Raw genomic sequence first — 18,435 nt, 5'->3', positions numbered from 1 at the left:
CTGTATTTTTGGAATCCCTGGAACAAACCTTCATTTTCACTGCTCATATTATGTAAATTGAGGCCACTCCTAGAGTAAACTAAATTCTGAACTGGTCATCTGAGCGACCAACATTGTACTTATTTTACTTAAACCTGCATCGAATGTTTTATTAATACGTAAATTTGCATTTTAACTGGATAACAACCCCGTGTGACCAAATCGGGTTGGGGATAGTGAATAAATAAGAATTTGAATAGGTATCCTGGGCTACCATATACTCGTAGGGTGCCTTCAGGTCAGTTGAAGGGGTTAATAAAACTTCACTTATCATCTTGAAATTTATTCGAGAAGGGTATTTGGAGTGAGGATGTTCAACGTTTGAAAGAATAAGTCGCTAACAAGTCTATGTTATCATCAAATAACTTTTACACAACGATAAACCGAGAAGTTCGTGGAGAAGTATGTAGGTTGAATGATTTCAATGGTCCAAGAACCAAAGTCCAATAATAATTATTCTCTCCGCGATTTGTCCAACAATTGACTGAAGATCTTTTTTCCATTGTTTTTTCAACCATATGAATCATTTTTTCTTCTTTTGAATGAAATGAGTCGATCAAGATAAATTTCCGTAACCTGAGACTAATAAAATTACAATTTATTTTCATCGTTAATGGCATATGTTCCTCTTAACAGTGAAGTAAACATCACCTGATTCATCTTAAAATTTTCCTCGATTTTTTTCACTTTAAAATGAAACCATTTATTGAAAAACCCCTTCACAACTTGAACTTGTTCGTCCAACTGCAAAATTCTTGAAGTGAATGTTAAATATCGAAAAACAAATTAGGAAACAACAAACGTGAAGTCAGGCGCATTTGAGCGCTGACCAATTGCAATCTTTGAAATACCTACCTATATATGAATTTGTTGTGTTTCTCGAGTTTATATGAATCCTCTCGTCATTTGCGGGAGATTTTAATTTTCTGCTTCAATATGAAGAAATCTGCGGCTGAGCCTCATCGAATGCTCTTAAATAACTATGGTAACACCGCTATTAGTGAAAGAACGTACCGAGAGTGGTTTCAACGCTACAAGGACAGTGATTTCGAGCCAGCATGGCGGTGGAAGAGAAAAGTTTTTCGAAAACGCAAATTGGAGGCATTACTTGATCAAGACTCATCTCATTGGAAGTGTCACAACAAACGATTTCAAAACGCCTGAAAGTCATGGGAATGAGTCAGATACAAGTAAATTGGGTGCAGTACGAGATGAAGCCGAGAGATATTGAATGGCGTTTGTTTGCTCGTGGACAGCTGCTTGCAAGGCAAAGATGAAAAGGATTTCTACATCGCATTGTGACTGGAGACGAAAAATGGGTTCATTACGATAATCTCAAGCGGAGAAAATCATAGAGATATGCCGGCTATGCTTCCACGTCGACGGCCAAACGGAGTATTCACGGTTCCAAGGTCATGCTCAGTATTTGGTGGGAGCAGCTCGGCGTAGCGTATAATGAGTTGTTAAAACCGACTGAACAATCATAGGCGATCGTTATCGAACGCAATTAATGCTTTTGGGCCAAGCATTGAAAGACAAACGGCCGCAATACAACGAGAGACATGATAAAGTGATTTTACAGCAAGGCAATGCTCGACCCTATATTGCGAAAGTGGTCAAGGCATACTTGGAAACCTTGAAATGGGAAGTCCTACCCCACCCACCGTATTCTCCAGACGTTGGTTGCTCTCTCGGACTACCACTTGTTTCGATCAATGACAAACGATCTGGCTGACCAGCACTTCCGGTCTTATGAAGATGTAAAAAATTTTATCGATTCGTGAATCGCTTCAAAAAATTACCAGTTTTTTCGCACTTCCGGTCTTATGAAGATGTAAAAAATTTTATCGATTCGTGAATCGCTTCAAAAAATTACCAGTTTTTTCAACGCTGGATTCGTACGCTGCCCTAGAGATGACAGAAAGTAGTGGCCAGTGATGGACAATACTTTGAATCATATATGTATAACCAATTTGAATTTTAGAAAAAAACGGCAAAAGCAAAGTTATACGCCTAGGTATTTACTAGCAAAGTCTCAACTAGTTGTTGGTATCTTTATTTTCTCAGTTCCTTCCTATCGGTGAAAACAATGAACCACAGAAACAACACTGTTAGCAAATGGCGATTTACCATCTGCACGATCGAATGCGAAATGAAATTAAGTGACCACCACCCAGCGAATCCTAGTCGATATCGACTAAATCCATGGCGTATCACATGCAATCGGTCCACGTTTTTAATTTCGTCCCAAAACTCGATCTATCCAATTCGAACCGAATCTGAATAATGAGTTGGCGTCCTCGTTAAACCAGGACGTTTAATTCCAATATGCTAATTGTGCAAAATCAACAAAATAGTGGACCGTGATTGTCTACCTGCCCGTGCCTATTCACAACGCTCTGCAATTAACTGTGCCAAAGACTTTCAGTATGCAAATTGGTATCAGCGCGGTTGCCATGGCGATTCCTGCCAACCGGTTCAGGTGAGGGGGTCCGTAGTAATTACGCCATTGTCTTCCTGGATATTGCGGGATATTTATTTCCAGTCCAGGTATTGAGCCCGCTGTTTGACGGCGAGGTCCTTTCTGAACTCGAATAAGAGGATTAGATCGAAGGATTAGCGTGGAATTGGAGCTGAATACTTGGACACACTGTGGATCGGATGGAGGGTAGGATGGAGAGGGGATAGTTCAAAGAACCGACTGTTGAGGTGAAATATGGCGAATCGGCTTTCTTTCCACTTTTTCATCAATTGCTGACTGTTGACATAAGTTTCCCAAAGGGGTTTTACCATTCAATTTTTTATGAAGGTATATCTCCCAGCTCTCCTCTGATTTTCATTTGAAAGAATCAAATATGTTGATTAGACATCTAATTGTTTCGTCATTGATTACATCATCAAACTGTATCTTTTTCAGCAATGAGGATTAACCGATAGGGTACTAAAAAAATAGGATAATTGGAAACATATTTCTAGTTTTTCCAGAATTATTTTTGGGTCATATGAGTTTCAAAAAAAAATCAAAGGCACTGACTTGACATCAAGAGCTTTTGAGAATTCGTTCATTCTTGCGAAGACCAATGAACTGTATATAAAGGGTTTCTGAAGGAAACATAGATAATAGTAGGTATATCTTCAAAAAATGGAATCTCCAGAATGCTTACGGGTATACCTTCAGGGTCTGGTTTTTCTTTACTGAAAGTTGATATACAGATATTGAAACATGAATCCATGTTTGTTGACGGTAATCTAACATTTGAGGGTTCTTTCAGAATGGCCAATTTCTATCAATTCGAATGAAAAATTTGGATAATGTTCATAATTTGTTGAAATGTTGTTTATGAAATTTCTAAATGAAGTCCAAGGACAAATAGTTCCCAATGATGACATTGTTAACAGAGCGATAAAATCATAATAACAAACTAGTATTACAAAAAACTTCAAAAGAACATGATTCGTTAACAGTGATCGATTATAAATCAAATGGAAAGAATCTTCCAACACTCGCCCCCACACCAAACAAGAAGAGGAGTCCAACCAGCTAACCACAGACTATCAGAGAGATATAGGAAATACCAGTTGTTCGACTATAATAGAGACAAGATGATTACTTCACCTCAAATTCAAATTCTGAAAAAAGAACCAAGTTAATACTTTCTTTGGATCAAGAATTTTCACAAGGAAAGGTCTTCAACTCTCATTGAGAAAAATGGAAAAAAAAATCTATGTTATTTTTTAATTAATTGAATTGAATGTGACAAATGCTGAAGCCACCTCACATTCAATCCATGAATTTAGAAGGATTCTAGGATATCTCCAATTCAGCACAGAAAAAATACTTAGGAGCTTAATGCACAACTGTTCCAGAAATGTCCTGGAAATTGATCATATCTCAAAAATAAATACCGTCATTCTCTCGATCTCTCATACACGGATTCAGGGATTGGTTTCATTGGCTCAAGCTTGACTTGATTTCAAGTAGTAGTTTTTCAATCTCAAGTCAAATCAAGTATTTATTTATCAAGTACTTGAATCATATCAAGCTTCTTAATTTTTATCAGTTTTATTGTGTAGTGTCAATTCAATAAAAAAATGATGACATGAGAAAGAACCTTGCGAAAAACACTTTTATTCATTAAACTTCTTGTATAAAAGAACCGAAAATATCAACGTTTCAAAATAGAAACAAAATGAATCACTATAAATTATAACATAATGAAAAATAATAACAAAAAAACAAAGTTTCTCAATATTGAGAAACCTCCAGAGGCTTTATCTGATTTCATAATTTTCCATCCAGGATCTAAGACACATGAGGCATCTTATAGATGTGTCGCCTAACCTATTACGATTTTTGTAACTGTAAGAGCAGCTCTGAAAAATTGTCTTCCAACTGGAGCTGAAGATGCTGGTGTTGATAAAAACTCCTTGGCCATTTTGGCCATGTTTGAAAAGATATTTCTGAAACTACCAAAATCTACCAATAGATTTCATTGAAATGTGAGAAAACTACTAATAAAGTCACCCTGGCAAATGCTTCAGTCTCTCGGCGCTCGAGGAATCCCTTTATTTAGTCTAGGCACGTACGAGATTGCAGAAATATATACCGTACGAAGCGTGCATATCAAGCTCAAGTAATATTAAATAGCTTGATATCAAGTCAAGCAATAAATATCTAAAATCAAGTCAAGTCAAGCTCAAGTAGGTAATTTTTCACGAGCTTAATTTTCAAGTCAAGTAGTTGGTTAAAATCTCAAGCTACTTGGCTTGATGAATCCCTACATAACACCATAAAAAGTGATCAAGCCTAGCGAGCAATTCTCCTACGTGTCCCAAAGCTTTCAATGTGCAAGTATTGGCCACTTGAACAAAAGAGTTCTCTAAGGAATGATAACTCTCTTGGCTTGATGAATCCCTAATCTCAAACGTCGACGAAACATTGATGAATCAAGTTTCAAATCCAAAAAGATAATCTCAACACCCCCACCCCACCAGACAAGGAAAGACATCCAAGCAACCACTGGCGATCGCAGAGAGCCGATGCACGAAATCCCAACTGTTCGACAATAATTGCGAAAAGATGATTTCAAATTCCCCGGACCGGGAGTTTTTACCGCAAGCCGTCGGCCAACACACAGCTGACCCGTTTTATAATAAATCAGCGATGAGTTCGCCAGTGCCGTTTGCGTGGCGGGGCACACGTAATTAAACACACCGAACGTGAGATACGCAAAAACACTAATTGCTTTTCGACCCTGGCAAATTGCAGGTGTTACAAATGTATGCCATTACTAATTCCGCCCGATAAAAAGTCAACGGGATGTGGAAACACCTTCGGCTCTCGATTTATCGGCCGGACTTTTCGGTGTCGCCATTTTTTGGGACGGGATTTAATTGCCAGCTCTCGCTGTTGGTGGTGGGAGAGAGTTTATTTTTTGGCCGTTCTTTGATCTCTGATATCCGGGGGCTGGTTTGGTTTTCTGTGCTCTATGTGGATATGTAGGCTTTATATTTATGTGAGCAGGATAGATCTGTCAGCGACGGTGTTCTGTGAAAACCTTCTTCTTTTCTTTTTTTGCCAGACTGCATTACTGCCTTTCAGATCTAGGTACTCTTTCAACCCCATAAAGCAACTGGCCAGAGGCAATGAAGTGACTCTACTATGGGTACCAGGGCAATGTGGGGTTGAAGGAAATGAAAAAGCTGATGAACTTGCAAAAAGTGCATCAAGGTTAACACCTACTTGACCTGAGCCTTTCTGTGGGCTAGGAAAAGACCAATATAAAGCTGCGGTCCAGCAATGGGAGTTGAATGACAGGATAATCCACTGGACTAACACCCCTGGACTTGCTCAGGCAAAGGAATTCGTGACGATTTCACCTACCTACGCCAAAAAGCTCTTGAAGCTGTCACGAGCCGAGCTTCGGGTGATGGTGGGACTGCTGACGGGGCACTGTCGGTACAAACATCATTTGTACCGTATGGGCAAGTCAGCAGATGAGATTTGCAGGATCAGAATCAGAAACAACCGAACACATGGTATGTAAGTGTCGAGAGCTGACTGGCTTAAGAACCATTCATATGGGTAAGCCGGTCCTGGATACCCGAGAGTTAACGGCCAAGGCTCCTAACTAGGTTGTCAGTTTTATTTTATTTATTAATTCTCTCAACCACTATGCCATTTCAGTGTAGTCTTGCTTTGCCAAAGAGTTGTTGATATTCACGGACCTGTATACTGGTTCTATAATACAACGCCTTCGACAATAGGGCAGAAAAAGCCTGTTTTCTCCGATTGACAGCAAATCTTAATTTTGCAGAAACATACCAATCATCAAAGTAGGTATTACTTTTCTGCCTAGGCAGCAAAGTGTTTATTCTCAATGCGAATAAGTAAAACCTTCGACATTTTCTGTCAATCAATATTTTTTGTTTGTTTGATTTTATAAGTCGCTATCACTGTCCATAATATAAATATATCCGATATTTCCCCGAGAAACTATCCCATATTTCGTAAGTTGTCAAACCATAATTATCATGGACATGGCAACCATTCCAACAATTGCGCTTTCTATCAAATTTCGTTTTAATTTATCACTACAGCCAAAATGAAAAATATTGTGGGCATTGCAATAATTTGCAAAGACAATATACTACATGTATCATTATAAACAATGTTTAACTCGGCAGCAAAATAGATTGACTGCCTTGGCTGAAGTCCTAGCCTCGCTAGGCTCGACTATGAACTATCAGCCGTGGCAGTCAATCTCTACTACTCTAGTAGTTGCTGCCTAGTAAAACAAATAACTATTGTCTGGACAAACTCTTGTCATGTTTTCTCTTGTCACCTCCAAACTCTTCAAACTATTTATTTCGTTTTCTTCAATAATTGTGAAAGCGAGCTAAATATTTTTATTTCCCTCTGGTAAATTCGCCGTAACCTTTATTTCTCAAAATGACACTTGCCGTAGCTTTTATATAGCTGGTTCCTTATCTTCACTCCGTACATACCGAAGTAATCCAAAAAAATTCTTCCTCGTGCATCAAATTATGCTCCCTCACTTATTTCACCTACTTATGATAATTTTCTAGTTGATGAAGATCAATGAATCACCATTGATAACTCCACTATCATAATGAATTATTCAGTTCAGTGTAGCCAATCGACATATTTCAGATTCATAAATTCATTCAAGAAAAATGGCTACCTCCAGTCAATGAATTCCATTTGGGGGCTGCTCCTATTACCGTATCACGCTGAAAAGACCACATGATATCCGGTTTCAACCTCGCTTTATTTACTGAAAATTTCAATCCTCCCGATTTCCTCTCCTGAATCAATAAATCTTTTCCGATAGATACAAATAACCGTTCAGAAGAACGATCATGATCTGAACAACTTATTATCGTCTTCGTGGCGTCTGTGGTATAGTTGGACGTTGGAGAACTAATTTATTGTAGCTACCTCAACTAATAAAGCGACATAATAAACTTCACGTTTAGAAAAGATGAAAGAAAATCTAGTTTCGTCACTTTGGGTATCTTGGACCGTCTGAGAAGTCCATTAGATTATTGGTGATTTATTGAAGTGAAGTTGGAACACTTCGTGGAAATATTTCTCTATAATATGGAGCACTTTAGGAGAAGGATTAACATTGGCTATTTATGAGGTGTTATTTTTGAATTCAGTCACTGTTGTCAAAATAATTTACCTGCAGTATATTCAGTGCTCATTATCGTTGAAGCATATTGAACGTGATTACTATGACTTAGAGGTGGTTTAGTTCGTCGCTTGAGATTTCGTTTGTTACGAAATACACTCTTATACTTTCGTTATTTATTGTGATATGTTCCAATCATTTTACTGATAGAATTAGAACAGAAAATTTTGAAGTGGTCGTATAGTATTTGTTTTGAGGGAGCCAATTTTATTGAGATGGTTTTTTATAATGAAAAGTTTTCTATTCAATGAAATTTTGAAAAGTTTGAAATATGAATTTCAAGAGAAAGTGAAAAGTTCTTCAAAAAAGCTTCATCCAAAAATGAATTTATGTAATGTTTCGTTTTTTTTACAAGTTACAAGAATTAAATTTTTTTTGGTTTGAAAACCACCATGAAATTTATAAATTGGACAAGTATTCATCAATATTGGTTTCTTCTACACCACATTCACATAGTGGACTATCAATAGAATACCATTTGAAGAGCATACTATTACAACGACCATGACCAGTCCTAAATCGATTCAAAATATATCAAATTTTTCTAGGAAGATTGAAACCTAGAACTTTCTCTGAAGGATCAACGATAAGACTTTTGTGGAAGACATTACAAGAACTCCATTCCGAACGCCAAATTTCCTTGTCACTTTCATTAGATTGAGGGAAGGTATTAATCCATAAAGTTTTGAGTGACTTCAATCTGACAATTCTAGTATCTAGGAGGTAAGATACAATTGGAAATAAGTTCTGGTAGAAATGAATTTTTTCCCAAGATTTCTTGACTGAGACCTGTCTACGAATATGAGGCACCACCACACAGAGATGGACAGGTAGAAGCTCAGTAATTAAATAGTAGTTAAATAAAAATTTCACGAATAAATGAAGGTCAAGAAGGACTAATGCCTAGTCCTCATCGTTCACTGTTTCCCAATGCATTAGATTTTTATTTATGGAAATAAATGAAGTAGCTTGTCTATCATAATGAAATGATATCTGATCAACAATCACTTGATAGACTTTCTGTAAGATTATACAATCAGAAACCCACAACATCTTCATAATCATAATACATCATCGAGTACATACCTATATACAGTTCTATGTTCAAAAGCTCCTGATGTGAAGTATGGACTTTCCTCGATTTTTTCTCTTAGATACTTAAAAATTTATATACGTATTGTGACAGTAATCATAGGCCATTGAGAATCAATTGATGAACGAATATTCCAAAAGAAAATATGATTTAAAACAGTTTCAATCTTATAAAATGTGACACAATGGTGTCGCTTCATGGATATGATTCTGCCATTTCATTTCTGGAAAATATTAAAACGTTTTAACTAATCTATTTTAAGATCTTTATTCTTATATTCATCTTTGTTGGTCGGAGTGTATGAAAAGCAAGCTTTGCTTAGGTCATACACATCTGATCATACTTATGTATTTTAGAATGTTGTATACTATATGTTGTGATGAATTGTCACGTACCTACAGGCTCACGCCTCTGTGATATATGTTTATACCCTGTAGTTTACAGAATAAACCATATTATTATTATTATTATAAATTTGAATTGAATTGAATTGAATTGTTACCAGAGAAAAAAAATATAGCCTGTCACTATTTTTTTTTAATTAACTACCCTATTCCATAACGAATAACGTTTCTATGCCATAAGTGTCACTTATGCGGTTATCCAACTTATAACCTCTCTGAAAGCTCCCATTGGAATCTCAACAAACTGTTTATCCACTGCAACAATACGTATCCTGAAACAGTCGCCGAGTGAAATTTCATCAATTCAGCCATGGCCAAATCTCTGTATAATCCAATACCCTACACAACCAACACAACGGCAGGTCCACCGACGCCGATCGTTTGGATAAAGCGGACGGTTTGAAACACCAACCCCAACCCTCGACCAACCTGGTCAACCTGGTGGAATATGAACGCTGATTGTGCTCCGGTGAGTTCATCCGATTTTGTGAAAGAGAACGGTGCCTGCCATTTGATGAAGGCTCTTTATTTGTGCATCCCCCAACATATACGCGTCCGACAACAGATCCGCTATCGACAATAAAACATGGGGTGAGATACGGAATTCTATATTGCTTGATTCGAATACGATTTTGGATTAGTGATGGGTAGATGGTTTTCTATGATGATTATGTCGCTGTTAAATGGTCGAGTCGAACAGGTTGCTTTTGGGATGATTGTTAACCCTTCGTTCATTCGTTTGAGCGATTGTTATTTTTCAGTAGTTGTGAACTACTTAGTAGTCGAGAAGTTTTGGGATATCGTCTTGTACGGCAAGTTTTTTGCAGTTAAATGGAAGAATAAAAGTGAACGAATATCGATTAACCCTTGAAGAAAATTTATTTTGATTAAAGTTCCCACATGGATATTTTATACTTTTATATCGATTGATTCGATAACATTGATTACAAAAATTCTTGCAGTTCAGCGATTAGTCCATTAGGTCCCTAGCTATCAGTAACGGAGCTACTTACGCTATCAATATTTCTGCTGAAAGCAACCAATGTCTAACAAGTAGATAAATATACATACCTGGACATAATGATTGAACGACTACTACAAAGAGATTGAGATGATAATAAAAAATGCACCAGCAAGTTTCAACAGACTAAGAAAAGTACTCTAGGCAAGAGATCTGAACTTGTAACTGGGAGTCAGATTGGCGAAAAGCTATGTTTCCTGACATTACTTTATGGAATGAAAAGTCTTGGACCTCGGACAATAACTGTAGTACTTTGGTTTTTATTGACCTTTCAAATAAGTAAGTTTCTCCGGCGCAGCCTGTATTAAAAACATTTTTGGGAACGATTGAAGGGTATCTAAAGATGTTGAGCTGCATGTAGATTAGACCTTTTTTTCAAAAAATAACATTGACAGAAAACGCGGATGGTGGATCAAAACAAGATTCCGTGTAATGTGCGAAACTAGAACTGAAGGCGGCTCGCTTGAAGACTCATTCCACTCGCGCAATTTTTCGCGCTGAATTGCGCTTTGTTGAGTATTGCGAAATTTCACTCGAAGCGAGTAAGTTTCGCTAGTGTAAACGCAGCTTTGGATAAGCTCTTAACCCTTCATTCCTAACAATAGTAATTGCGTTTTAACAAATGGTCTTGTACCTTGATTTTTTTGCAGTTGAATGATAGTGCTGAACCTGTCAATGATGAATGAACCCTTCATTCTTCTGAACGACTTCAATATTCCGTAGTTGTCAACTATGGTCATATGGTTATGACGTTTTGGAAAATTGTCCCATTGTACGATATGTATATGCTTATTATCTGCTTTAAACATTATTGGCGAATGGAGACAAACACAGTTTAAGGTCAGGACAAATTATATAATTTTACGAACAAACTTACAGACACAATCGCGTTGAAAATTATCCGATTTTGTATTTCAACAATCAGGAGAAGATTCGTCCTCATCGATATGACTTATTTTCTAAAAACTATGTTATTGGATCAATTTAGAAGATTTGCAGCGATAAAAATCTCTTTTCAATTGAAACAACATCGTTTCATCTGGAAGAGTCAACTTTTTTCAGAGGAGGGGTGAATAACCCTAGAATTTCCCTTGCATGTGTCCCAGGTATGTCATCAAAATCGCAGTTCATTATCAGGTAAAGATAAACTATTACCTATAATTGCCATTCGAAGAAATTTCTGTTCCATCAGGACGGCGTTATAAGACATATCGCCAACGAAACTATAGCTTTATTGTTGGAATGGTTAGTTCGGAACACGGTTTTAGAAATCATACAGTTTATTTTTCAGAAGGATTTTGTGATTACACAACGTATGACTATAGTTATTGGACGTCAGTATTTACAAAACATTATCAACGATATTGTTCATGAAACATTACAACATAATTTACCAACAAAGTCTCAGATAACATTTGTGGGTTTACAATTCTCGAAGTGTAATATTAAGTAATTGGTCCTTCGAGCTGGATGAAAATATTTTGGTAACGCAATAATTGTCGTCTTCAATTCTAGAAACTATTAAACACTCTTTGAATCACTATTTATCGATATTGAGTAAGATCAATGAATGTATCATAATTTCAAGCATCTCAGGTATTCAAAAACACGCTTAAAGCCCTCCCAACTTGAACGTAAACAAAACACCCCTTCCACCACACCAATAAGGGGCGTTCAAGCTGAGCACATGGTCGTTGATATCGTTTCATCCTCTTCGAATATTAGCAGTTTAATGAAAACAATCAGATGTTAGAATCATATGGGACTTTGCTCTTGTGCAAGTCGCCAATTCAATCTGCTAGTCTACGTTAATGTTTTGTTTACCTTTTCGTTGCGGTTTGGCCTGTTTTCTACGCCCCCTTGTACTTCTGGAAGCCGTCGAATACATACCGAAAAAATATGGTTATTCGGACTCCCATCAAGCACAGATTCTTCACAGACACCAAACGACACAAACGAACATTCAGATCTGATGAGCAATGGGAAATGCAGAGCCTGTAATGACACTCTGAACGAGCTGTACTACCGCTATTTGAAAATAAATCAACGACATGTGATATTGAGCAGATCCGCGCTACACATACACACCCCCTGTTGACGCTAGACTCGCAGGAATTACCTATCTTGGCCACGGCAATAAACATTATAGCCTGTTCGCCATTGGCCGCCTTCAGATTCATCTCATTGGTTACACACCTTTACAGGTTCACTCCTAGTGCTTTTATATCACGTCTTACCATTCACTAAAAATAATGGGGACATTCGGTAGGAATTGCCGTTCTTGATCTGGTCTGCTGAGGATTAATTTCGTATGAATTGGGCCCATTCTGTCTGGTTTTAACTGACAGGACAACGTTCTCTGTGTGTTGCCTGCACATTCACGTGACAACGCAAAGCGCGTACCAAATTGAATGGTTATGAGCATGGGGGAGGGGAGATTAGTTGGGGAAAGCTCGGCCAGGTCGCAGCACGTACTTGAGATTTTATTTGGCGGGAGTCGGTAAGTAGAATTCCTTTTTTTACAGAATTGATTTTAATACAAATTTAGCAAAGGGAAATATGAAATGGCTAAATATCAAAGATTTTTTCAATACTCTTATTGGTACTAATCAATTTCAATGTCAAAAATACTGGAAATCGAATTATTAACTACAAAATATATTGTATTGTTTTCCAAGTAGGTTCTTTTCCAAATAATAAACTACCCCAATGAATACCTAATACGATCGTTATCAATGATATAAAAAATTATAAATCAATTTCTTTATTACCTACCTGTTACATCGAAGATATGTCAGACGTTATTCAGTTCCTCTTCATCAGCTATTGTTGTTCTACTTCTGGATATAGGCATCTTTCCTTTGTTACCATAATAAATAGAATTATTTGAAGTCTTAACTTATTCTGCACTTCACCAGTATGATTTTAGGCAAGCTAGATGAACTCTGCATGCAGTTTTGAGTTTTGCTGAAATACTTTACGAATATTGGATTTACTCCGGTCTTCACTTGTTGAAAATTCATTTCAAAGCGAAAATAAAATGACATTTGATATGTTTCCACTTTTTAAAAGATGAAATTAAGATGCATAGACAACTATTCTATGCATCTTAGATGAAATATAATGACTGTCATTTTATTTTCGATGTTTTGGAGATGGTGTGCTGTCGTAATCTTTGTTTTTGGACTTGGCTAAGGCTTTTGACTGCAAGGGCACTGGGACTCAGGATATCCATATAATAAATAACCCCAGCTTTCATAATAAACATTTTATTGAACAGTGATTTGTAAATTAAATTTGCGTGCTGGTTTTAAAAAAAAAGAATCGTCAAAAATATCACAATGGTTGACTCATCAAAAATATCAGTTCGAAGTTTTAAGGGCTATTATCTGTTTTGGGTTTATATTTTTCGTAAACAGCTTGTCCGAGTAATGGAAGATCTTCTTCTTTCAAAATACCTCTAGGCATGTATCCAATGAGATGTTCAGCATGTTCCTTCAACATTCTTATCCTTTCTTCTTCTATTTTCCTGTTCCTGTAAATGAAATATAATGTGGAAACCCGTTTACATACTTTATAAGTAGGGAGATAATAAAAATAGAATTCTTTGCAAACCCTTAGGTATAAAATATAACTGAACATCTGATTTGACAGATTTTTGAAATCGTCTCAAACTGACCGCAAAATCCAGATTTTACATAAATTTGGTGTCAGTTACAAGTTTATTGCGTTTGTTATCATCATTGCTTCAAGTCTGTAGTTATTTATACATTTACCCCAATACTGGATAAATTGCATTCATGTACATGGTGTGATGACGCAAATAATAATAGTGGATAATCTTGAAATTTGAATAAGATGATAAGTCTTAACAAGAGTCATAATCAGTACTCACCTTTCAGCTAATTCCGCCAATTCTTGATCGTGCAACTTGAGAAGAATCTGCATATTCTCCGCATGTTTCCTTCGTCTTTCCCCTATCAAGTCCTGCAGGTCCTTTCTCAGCTGCATCTTCCTTATTCTCCTCTTCTCAGCGGACATCATTTCCAACTTCATATCTTCTTCGGCGTTCTTTTGCATCTATGAAATAAAATGAAATGAACTTCATCAAGTAAGAAAACAGAAAACAATGAGAATTATTACCATATTCTTATAATAAGCTTCTTCTTCCGCCATCTGTTTCTTCTTCTCTTCGTGTTCTTTCACTTGACTGTCCAATCCTTTCACCATGTCAACCCTCTGGCGGAATCTCTTCTCCAATTCCTTCTGCTCCCGATACTCTGCAGACTCGATACGTTCTTGTTCCAGTAACTCTTGTTGAATGTCTTCTCTTTCTCTTTGTTTCGTCTGAAATGGAAAATCCAAACATTTCAAATCAATCTTCAAACCCAAATTTTTAAAATAGGAATATTATCACAGAATTCCCATCTGTTCAGTTACAAACCCTCTTTAAAATAGACTGTTTGGGTCTCTACTTGACGGAAATTCATCTTAATATGATTAAAAAGTGAAACATTTTATTTCCGCTTATATTTATTGATTACACAAAAATTTTTGAAGTCAAAATATAATTTAACGAAACAATTGTTGTGTAATCAATAAATATAACAAGAAATAAAGTGTTTTACTTCTTAATCATATGAATTAGAAGAACTTATGTTCACACCACACCACTATGTATTTTTATTTGAATTTGAAAAGGAATGTAAGTATAGTTTGCCTAATCGATAGTAGAGGGAGCCCCTGTTCTCGAGTTGACAATTCCGCCAATGTCACAAATTCACTAACCTAACAATGCGACAACTATTTGAATAATAAAAAACACTCGAAAAACCATGCTAAGCCGCCTATCATTATCAGTAACAAAACTTTTTCAGATGTCAGTCAGAACCATGGCCTCTGCACAAGCGTTCACATATCAAGACCTCAAAAATACCTTAGGCCGAGAAGACGCACTTGTTATTGATGTACGAGAACCGAAAGAACTGGAAGAAGATGGGAAAATTCCTGGTGCTGTAAATATTCCTCTTGGGAATGTAGAATCCGCTTTCTTGAAAGCCAACTTAGAAGAATTCAGACAGAAGTATGGTGTAGAAAAACCAGGCATAGATACTCTTATAGTAATGTCATGCAGATCTGGACGAAGAAGTGAATCTGCTACACAAATGTTAGAACGCATTGGATTCCGTAATGTCTTCAACTATGAAGGTGGTTGGTTGGATTGGAATAAACACCAACAAGAGGAGAAAAACAAATAAATGTATTGAAATATGGATTTCCCTCATTTTATGAACAGTTTATGTGTTGTTTTTAAATTGTTATAATAAATTGTTGAATTGTTGAACTTATATGAACAATTTCATTAAAACACCAAGCCATTGTGATAACTAGCATACTTCAAAACCCAAACAAATTTACTTGGATCAAGTCAGTATCAAAACTAGAAATTTTTTATTTTCTGTCAAATTAGAATTGAATGTTTTTGAAGTATTAATCTTATCCCAATATCGAACAAATTTTTCAGTACGTTTTTATTTGAATAAAAAAATTCAAAATGTCTCTTGGAGAAACTTTGGATGCTTCCATGGATTCCATGGAAGAAACTAGGTTCAAAAAGAAACAATCACCTTTAATTAAAGAACTGCTCGCTAAGAAGAAAATCCATTTTTCCCAGACTGAAATAGAGTGTCTCTTGATAATATATTACAAGTTACAAAAAGATGGTCCAGAAAAACAACGAGCAGTGAACAAAAATCAATTCAGGGACATTCTTCATAATGCATTTGACATGACCGATGGAGCTATGATGGATCGTATATTTTCTGCTTTAGATCGAGGTCCGAGTATTTATGTCTCGATGGAAACCTGGATATCAGCTTTATCATTATTCTTGAGGGGGACATTGGAAGAAAAAATAAGATATGCTTTCAGTGTGGGAAAAATTATACAGTTTACTTTCAGATACTGTTTATATTGAATATTCTAAATTTCAGGTTTATGACTCAATGAACGATGGTCATTTAGGACGAGACACAATGTTCAACTTACTGAAATCATCACTGATCAGTCAAAGCGGTGAGGATGATGCAGAAGAAGCTGCTAAGGTAAACTTAATTGCTCCACAGGTCTTTTTTTTTCTTAAATCTCACCATCCAATCTTCAAGAATCAATTATTGATTTTAACAATTAATAATAAGCTTCAGAGAATTAATTTGAGATAATTGTAGAAGGTGAATTAAGTTATGGCGAATATTAACAAATTTTTTCTTTGACAGGATCTAATTGAAGTAATAACGAAGAAAATGGATATTGACCGTGATGGTAAAATATCATTTCAAGATTTCAGAGAGACTGTTTTGAAACAACCAATGATCTTGCAAGCTTTTGGTCAATGCCTCCCAACAAGATTGGCAGCATTTTCTTTCGTCACTACATTCACTCCAAACAGAGGAAAAGTATAATATTATACATACCTTTTCCTCATACAATCTCTTCGCGATCGCATCCACCATTTCCTCTCGAGCCTGCTCTTTACGTTGCTTCTCAAGTGCTCTGTTAGAAATAAAGTCATTTAATCAGGATCAAATACATCATTGTGAATTTCTTTTATATTTTTCATTCAATGAGATAAAAATAAAACATTATTTTTATTATGTTTTTTTTTTTGTGTTGAAATGTTCAAAACTTTTCTAAACTAATGAATTTTGTCACTCAACTCACTCACATAGCCTGAAAAGAGCAATGAATGGATATATACTCACTTTGCCTGAACATCTGATTGCTTTGAGAACATATATTCTTGAATTTTCTTATTTTCATCTGCAATTTGTTCCCTCTGCTTTTGTTTCCACATTTCCTGAGCTTCTTTGAATGCTATCATTTCAGATTTAGTTTTCTGCATTTTCATCCATCTTTCCTGAAGAGCTCTCTCATCTTCTAGGTGTATTCTCTCAACAACCTGATCAATGAGTTTCTTCTCCTTAAGGAATTCTTCATATTTGCACCTTTTCATCTTCTCTTTGAAAATCATCTGATCTTGTAGCTCTTTCATATATTCATGTTTTTTGTTTATTTCTTGTTGTTTCAAATATCTATCGTATTCGGCTTCATTCACTCTTGCTTCTTCAAGAGCTTTATTAGTCTCCATTACTCTCAACTAGATAAAATTGATATGATATTGATATTATTAAATTCATATTATGAAGGTGACTCAGAACAAAAACTCTAGGTAAATTGAGAATTAATTTTGAGTACATGTTGATTCATGGGAGGGGAAAGAAACAAAGTAAAAAATTGAATTATGAATTGATACCTTCTCCTGACGCCTCTTTTCTTCATTTTCAGCCATTTGTGCTCTCAGTTCCCTTTTAGCATAGGCATTTCTCAATTTAGTTTCTAATTCTTTTAGTTCATGGCTACTTTCTCTGAGGATTTGTCTGAAAATTTTTAATTAATAGTCAATCATGAAAACTCATATTGTTATTTATTGCATAAAAGTCGATGAGTAGGATGAATTCTTTAATAATACCTTTCCCGAACGACACATATTTCTTTTCTTCTGAGTTCATCTAATTCTCTTGCCAATGTTTCTTCTTGTTCCAAACTTCTTTCACGATAAGCATCCCTTTCTCTGGCATTTTGTTCCTGGTCAGCTGTCTCTTGTTCCTTCCTTTGAATTTGTAATAATCTGATAAGATTCCTGGACTTATTTCTATCTTCTATCGCAACTCTTTCTCTTTCAGTGGTTTCATAATAATTTCGTTTATCTAGTTCTTTCTGTAGTTCCTTTTTGCCTGTGTTGCTCAGAGCCTGAAATAAATATTAATGTTTATAGATACAACGTCAAACATTTCTTCTAACTTGCTCTCACCATTAGGGATTAGGATACTAGGAAATAACGTTTATTGAATTGTTTTGATCAATGTTATTTGGATGAAGGTTATTATAAACAATAATCGTTTGACAAATATATTCTACTGGGGTTATATTTTAAGATCCTAGCACACTACTTTGAAAATATTATAGTTCGGTTCTTCGCCACTAGATGACACTGTCCAAATGTGCAAAACTGAAAACGGTTTTTTTCTTTGAAAAATTTGTTTCATTTGGATATTTGTTGATTTTCTTTCTTATATAAAAAGGACAGAGAAATAGAGGAAT

The 18,435-nt window shown here is 35.9% G+C and overlaps 4 protein-coding genes across 4 annotated transcripts in view; 2 read left to right on the top strand and 2 right to left on the bottom strand.

The window, feature by feature from the left end:
- Nucleotides 1-12,337, bottom strand: part of LOC123674462 (zinc finger protein 1) — a 524,422-nt gene extending 512,085 nt beyond the window's left edge. The window contains exon 1 of the mRNA XM_045609332.1: nucleotides 12,100-12,337. Coding sequence (XP_045465288.1) covers nucleotides 12,100-12,163 — 64 coding nt within the window. The 5' untranslated portion in view covers nucleotides 12,164-12,337. The remainder of the gene's footprint in view (nucleotides 1-12,099) is intronic.
- Nucleotides 12,338-13,528: 1,191 nt separating this feature from the next.
- On the bottom strand, nucleotides 13,529-18,293 carry LOC123674458 (meiosis-specific nuclear structural protein 1). Its single transcript, XM_045609327.1, has 8 exons — nucleotides 18,146-18,293; nucleotides 17,804-18,084; nucleotides 17,588-17,711; nucleotides 17,037-17,431; nucleotides 16,749-16,827; nucleotides 14,419-14,622; nucleotides 14,171-14,355; nucleotides 13,529-13,810 (listed from the first exon to the last, which is right to left on the bottom strand). Exons 1-8 carry the CDS (start codon nucleotides 18,146-18,148, stop codon nucleotides 13,651-13,653), a joined length of 1,431 nt encoding a protein of 476 aa, XP_045465283.1. The 5' UTR covers nucleotides 18,149-18,293; the 3' UTR covers nucleotides 13,529-13,650.
- LOC123674460 (putative thiosulfate sulfurtransferase, mitochondrial) lies at nucleotides 15,026-15,623 on the top strand. The gene has a single exon (XM_045609329.1). The coding sequence runs from the start codon at nucleotides 15,111-15,113 to the stop codon at nucleotides 15,531-15,533; it is 423 nt and encodes a 140-aa protein (XP_045465285.1). The 5' UTR covers nucleotides 15,026-15,110; the 3' UTR covers nucleotides 15,534-15,623.
- LOC123674459 (EF-hand calcium-binding domain-containing protein 1-like) lies at nucleotides 15,781-16,928 on the top strand. The gene is made up of 3 exons (XM_045609328.1): nucleotides 15,781-16,207; nucleotides 16,269-16,379; nucleotides 16,551-16,928. Exons 1-3 carry the CDS (start codon nucleotides 15,830-15,832, stop codon nucleotides 16,734-16,736), a joined length of 675 nt encoding a protein of 224 aa, XP_045465284.1. The 5' UTR covers nucleotides 15,781-15,829; the 3' UTR covers nucleotides 16,737-16,928.
- Nucleotides 18,294-18,435: the final 142 nt, after the last annotated feature.

Source organism: Harmonia axyridis, chromosome 3 (genome assembly GCF_914767665.1).
Source record: "Harmonia axyridis chromosome 3, icHarAxyr1.1, whole genome shotgun sequence".
NCBI classification, from domain to species: Eukaryota; Metazoa; Arthropoda; class Insecta; order Coleoptera; family Coccinellidae; genus Harmonia; species Harmonia axyridis.
This window is presented reverse-complemented; position numbering and strand designations above follow the sequence as displayed.

Coding starts and splice junctions, on each gene's coding strand:
- LOC123674460 (XM_045609329.1), top strand. CDS start 15,111: ATGCTAAGCCGCCTATCATTATCAGTAACAAAACTTTTTCAGATGTCA.
- LOC123674459 (XM_045609328.1), top strand. CDS start 15,830: ATGTCTCTTGGAGAAACTTTGGATGCTTCCATGGATTCCATGGAAGAA. Junction 16,208..16,268: donor AAATAAGATATGCTTTCAGT/GTGGGAAAAATT, acceptor TCTAAATTTCAG/GTTTATGACTCAATGAACGA. Junction 16,380..16,550: donor ATGCAGAAGAAGCTGCTAAG/GTAAACTTAATT, acceptor TTTCTTTGACAG/GATCTAATTGAAGTAATAAC.
- LOC123674458 (XM_045609327.1), bottom strand. Junction 14,623..16,748: donor AGAGATTGTATGAGGAAAAG/GTATGTATAATA, acceptor TTTCCATTTCAG/ACGAAACAAAGAGAAAGAGA. Junction 13,811..14,170: donor TTGGCGGAATTAGCTGAAAG/GTGAGTACTGAT, acceptor TTTCATTTACAG/GAACAGGAAAATAGAAGAAG.